Source organism: Euprymna scolopes, chromosome 24 (assembly GCF_053919585.1).
Source record: "Euprymna scolopes isolate OS-2025 chromosome 24, ASM5391958v1, whole genome shotgun sequence".
Classification (NCBI taxonomy): domain Eukaryota; kingdom Metazoa; phylum Mollusca; class Cephalopoda; order Sepiida; family Sepiolidae; genus Euprymna; species Euprymna scolopes.
Window position 1 is genome coordinate 88,815,250 of NC_136505.1, and position 6,000 is coordinate 88,821,249.

The 6,000-nt window shown below is 38.6% G+C and overlaps 1 protein-coding gene across 2 annotated transcripts in view; it reads left to right on the forward strand.

Moving 5' to 3' along the window:
* LOC145246825 (cilia- and flagella-associated protein 300-like) overlaps nt 1–6,000 on the forward strand; it is a 488,667-nt gene that overhangs the window by 24,531 nt on the left and 458,136 nt on the right. For both annotated transcript variants that reach the window (XM_080108661.1, XM_080108662.1), the window contains exon 5: nt 1,013–1,185. In XM_080108661.1, the coding sequence (XP_079964787.1) occupies nt 1,013–1,185 (173 nt within the window). The remainder of the gene's footprint in view (nt 1–1,012; nt 1,186–6,000) is intronic.

The following is a 6,000-nucleotide window of genomic DNA, read 5'->3' on the forward strand; positions in this document are numbered from 1 at the left end:
CTTTTGTCTGATGGGTTGAGGGTACTGGATTGACAGGTATTTGGGGTGATAATCTAATTGGTCAGTTCTTTTGCCAGAATTCTTGAAAACTGGTACCACAGAAGCAGTTTTCCAGTAGGCAGGAAATCACGTAGGCATTTGTTATAAAGTTTGGAGAAAACTGGAGTAACCTCAGCGGAGCATTTTTTTAATAGTACAGCCGGGATGAGATCGGGTCCACATGTTTTTGAGGTGTCTAGGTTTTTTATGGTACCATGCATCTGAGAAGGGGTGATTTTTAGATCATCTGGTGTGGCATCTGTCCACAAAGGAAAGTCAGGGAGGGAGTGGTTTGCTGGGTCCAATGTGGAGTTTGAAGTAAACCAACTGGCAAGCATGTTAGCCTTCTCGGTTGCTGTGCAAACAACCTCATGATTGTTTGATAGTGGGGGAATTGTTGACTGCCCATTATTTACTACACTGTTGTAGATTTTCCAAAAATCATGAGTTCCTAATTTCTGTGCTTCGATGTGTTTTCTGGTGGTTTCAGTATATTCTCTCTTAGCTGTCGCTATTTCTCGCTTACAATTACTTCTAGCATCTATAAAATTCTGTCTGTTTGAACTTATGTGTATCAAACAGGAAAAAGTTATAGCCTGTTGACTTAGAATGAGTGCTTTATGCCAAATTAATGTTTGAATATGGTTAAATTCGTGCTCATTTTTACATTATATTCTAGTTTCTAGAAATTTCTATTAATTCCTAACTGTGCATTGAATGAATACCATAATACTTGGTTTACTTGCTATTATCATAACAGATATCCATACAGAATTTTAACAAAATCGGCTCAGTAGTTTCCGAGAAAAAGTGGAACGGATAGACAAACAGCAATACAGACAGATTAAATGAAATATATATATTATGTTTTTAAAGATATGGTATATCTCTGCAAAGCCACTATTCTAGAAAATAACTACTTTATGTATTTGCAAATCGGATGTAATTTAATGTTGCCTTTTTTTTTCTCTAGATGTTATTGATTGAAGAGAGTGAGAATTATGAACTGTTTTCTGAATCCGAAAAAGAAGAATTTCTCTTCCGCCTCTTCAAACACATTTGTCTTGGTGGACGGATCTGCCAATTTGAGGATGAAATCAATCCGTATTTTAATGTCATCAAGAAAATGTACAGGGATCTTGTCAGGTTTGTTTATATTTTATTTTTATTTGTTTTTACATAGGTATCACCACTTATCAAGGCCCAGAGGCCACTCGAGGATAAGGGTTAAAGAGTGTACAGTGGTCAATGAGATAATATCATAGTAATCGTTAGTAGTGTAAATATGGTAAATTGGATTACTTAAGGGGAACGACTCATCAAGAACTTGTTTACATTGGACTTGAAGATGACCATATTGTAGTCAGCTGGAAAGCAGGCAAACGGAAGAGTTCCACAGGTGTGCAGTTCTAAGAAAGAAGCTTTGTTCATGGAATTTGTTTAGGTTTAGACAGATAAAGAGTGGGGGAAATTATTGATAGTGTTTTCAGCTAGACGAGTGTTTCTCGTAAAAGTTTGACAAAAAGAGGACCATAGATTGGAGCTCAGACGAGCACTTGCCATGAAAATAACAATAACACAAAGGCAGGATTGCAACGTCTCTTCTGTAAGAAAGAGATTGCAGGAAAAAAAAAAGGGGCATCCCCCACTAAGCTACGAAGTCTATTTTGAACTCTGTCAAAACAGGATAAGTCCTTTCTAGCAGCTCCTGCCCAGATGTGGCAACAATACTCCATCCTTGGACGTACCTGGCTCTTATATAGATAGAGAATTACATCAGCAGTGAGATATCTATTGGAGCAATAGAATAATCCCATCATTTTTCCAGAGACCTTGGCAACAGATTTGATGTACGTGTTCCATTTTAGATCAGGAGTAAAGGTCAAGCCAAGAAGCTTGTCAAAACATGGAACCTTCCCAAGACGAGAGCCATTCATTTCAATTGATGCCAGACGGAGATCAGAGCATTCATGATGTAAAGATAGAGGATTGGTTTTAGATCAGAGGAGAGAGAATCGGAGAGAACTTGGTCGTTTACGGCCTTTGATGTGCTGTCATAGATGGTAGTGTCGTCAACATAAATGTCTACAAATGATCTAAGGATGTGATTTGGGAGGTTATTGATGGAGATCAGGAAGAGAGTTGGACCGAAGATGGACCCTGAGAGACTCCAGCATCAATACTGTGAGCTTCTGATTTCTGCCCATCAACCACTACTCTTATGAACCTATCAGAGAGAAATGATTTAATAATTGAAAAGACATTTCCAGCTATACTGTAGTTCGAGATCTTATGAAGTTAACCTTTATGTCATACCTTATCAAAGGCCTTTGATATGTCAAGAACAATTGCCTTAGAGAGGAAGCCTTTCTTGTTGAGAGATTCGCTAATCCTATGACAGCACATCTGCTGTAGATCTAGCAGAACAGAAACCATATTGCATGTAACTTAGAAGATTATTTCTGCTGAGGTGGTTGATTACTTCTCTATTTAACAGATTCCAGTAACTTACTCTTGATGCTAAGGAGACTTATTGGTCTGTACTGATGACCGACCATCTGAATTCTAAAATACAGGGCATACTGATGAGATTTTCCAAGGTGTTGGGAAGCAATTCTCCTTAAGACAATGCTTAAACAGCTTTGTAAGTATGGAAGCTAGTTCTGGTTGAAGCTTTTTCAGCACTATAATTAGAATGCCATCAAAGCCAGTTGCTTTATTGAAATCAAGGTTTTTGATTAGCTTGGAAACATCCTGCATAAGTAATTGTATATTGCATAGCATGTTTTCTGATACAGGAGGTAATATGGGGGATTGACACCTTAGTGACCTTGATCCCATAGGGTAGAATTAGCTGCAAAGTTCTTGGTAAAGAGTTTGGCTTTTGTCCGATGCTGACGAGATTACATCAGGTCCATTGATGATAGTTGGGATAGAGCACACGCTTTTGTTCAGGATTGTGGTGGGAATCAAGCTGCTGCTCAGCCATTTTGGACTTGACAAACTGAGCTTGCGTTCTTCATTACTCTTTTACAGTGGTTGCTAGCAGTTCTGAAAGCGGCCTTAGTCTTAGTACATCTGTTACGTTGGAAGCAATGGAAAAGGTGATTTCTGTGTGCAATGGCAGCAGTACATTCCGGAGAGAACCATGGCTGGCTGTTAGGATTTTGCTGGAATTTTTCGAGAGTATGAAACAGTCTACACCTACAATTAACCATACCATCAGGTCTGACACGTTCTTTTTAAACATTGAATGCAGAGGTAGATCTGATATTAATGTATGAAAGTTATCAGTCAGCCATAGAGTATTGATATACTGTACGATGGAGAGGTACGTCTGAGGACTTATTACATTTCATTTTTACCTTAACTACAACAGAGTGGTTGGAAGATCCCAGTGTAGACATAACAGAAGATGAATATAGCTCAGGGCAAGTTGTGAGGAAAAGGTCTAAGAGACTTGCATACTGACAGTTAGTATTAGGCATACAGGTAGGTTTGCAAACAATCTGAGTGAGGTCATAAGCAATGGAGAAATCTTGACAGAACCTCCCCTCATCATCTGTCTTGTTCTAGTGGGTTAACCATTCTGTATTGTGAATATTGAAGTTTCCACAGCCGTGAACGTTAGTTGAAGGATGAGCTGACAGGATGTGGTCAATTTTCTCAGATATGCTCTTAAAGATAGTAACTTCGCTGTTGTGGGGGTGATAGAAAGCAAATATAAACACAGTAGTGTGAGCAAATGCAACCTGAAAGCACATATAGGGTAATTTAGGATCGTCTCTGGAAATGTCCCTACCACATGGAAAGCCATCTTTAATGTAGGCACATATTCCATGTCCATGGCAATCTTGGAGGTCAGATTTGGATGTTAAGTTAGAGTATCCTTTCATTATGAACTCATCTAGGGAAATACTTGGTCCAATGCCAGTTTTGCTTAGGAATAATAGGTCTGGTTTAGTTTCCTGTAATTGGGTTTCAACCTCTGGAAGGTTGGAACATAGACCCCTGATGTTGGAGAAGGAGACATGGTAGTGGGGATCTATGTTGGAAGTTGACGATCTGAGTTTAATTGGGTATTTTTTCTGGAAACTTTTCATCATGAAGTTTTGTGATTTAGGGAATAGATCTACAGACTTGTTTAAAGGCAGGGAAAGTGAGAGAGAAAAAGAAATGAAGAAATAGATATTTCTTTTGTAACATATGATGAGGTAACAATTACCCACTAATATGGCGTCGAGAAGCCCTCCAGAAACTACTGCATGGTCCAGAATCCATTCACCAAATGGCAATAAAGCAGCCCCAGTACTTTGCATCTGCTAATAGAACAGCTTCCTTAGTGGTTAATCCAATGTTCGGGTCCCTGACTATCAGGCGGATGATGTCAGCCCAGTTAAAACGTTTACCTCCAGCACCCTTATTAGTGACATGGCTACAAGGATAGACATAGAAACAGAAAATTTCCGACATCTCTGGCGACTATTCACACTAATTACTGCTAACCTAGAACACAGCTTTTTCTTCTCCCTTTGTCAGAAAACTCACTCATTAAAAATGAGGACTGAGGGACAAATTAGGAGAAGCAAGAGTAAAGGGAACTGCCGATAACGCATCCACAATGCATTGTCTACTCTTCATAAATTAATTATTAAACATATAAAATTTGACCTAACTAGCGTTTAAACTGACAAATTAAACTTTGATTCTGACTAGCCAATTTTCATTTGTTATTATTTGTAATAGAGTAAGAGGCAGTAACATACGGCATGATCACATCGACACACAAGTTCTTGAATGATAATTGAAATGTAGTGACGTTGAGCTTGGCCAGCATCAAATGGGTAACCACTTTAGAATACTAGGCACTATGTATTCAGGTAAGTAATTATATATAATACGTAAATGAAATGAACGCCTTTGCCTTGCACAGTTCCAGGTCACCCTTCAGCAAGGCACTATGTATTTAGGTAAGTGGATATATATAATACTTAAATAGAATGAACGCCTTTGCCTTGCACAGTTCCAGGTCACCCTTCAGCAAGGCGTATCACCTGTTGGCCTCCCTTTGATATTCTGGAGGGTTACTATATAGGGGTTAGAGCTCTTCCTCCATGGCGAATGTGATACATCTGTAACATTACACACATGCTAACATGTAGACTGTTGCAAGTAAACCAAGGCAAAGAATAACACTGCTCACTTTTTTCCGTTGAAACAACAGACATTTATTTCCAGGTACTTTCCAAAATAATGCCTTGTCTCTTGTTCAAACCTGTTGCTCTCGGCTCATGCGTGTAACATATCTATCTCTGTCCTCCCTCTAACATGATCATCAATCTGTGCACACATTTTTTCTCTTTCTTTACCATGATGTAACCTCGCACCCGGCTCAGTTATTTGCGTACAGCTGCCATACATGTATCTGCACTCTGTTGCACATCTAAGAAAAAAGATTTCTGTTGACAAATCAAACCAGATAGTGTGTACTTGCTTTCTTTGGCCATCTTCTATTGATGATGTTAGAAACAAAATAATTCTCTTCCAATTTGTTGGTCCACCGACAAAAAGAGGGTAAATTCACCCTTGTCCATTCGTTCATCTGTCCGCACTTTTCTCAATGTCTACGCCTTGGAATTTTTAGAAATTTTGCACAAACATTAAACATGATATTAGTAAAAAAGTAACAACGGTTTTTCTGGGAAAACTCCAGTTGCCCCCTCCCCCTCCTCCCACAGGGGTTCCTTTCAGGTTAAAATGGCTAAAATTGACACTTTTGTGCTTATTATAAAAAAATTGATGTCTTAGATTTTTATAAAACTTTCTGAAAAATTGTAACTTACTGATTTCTATATAATTTTGTTTGTCTATACTTCGTTATAACGCTTGGGTGTGTTCCAGGGGCTCTTTTAGGGCTAATAAAAACACTCCATTTTTGGGACTATATTACCATATTTGTCC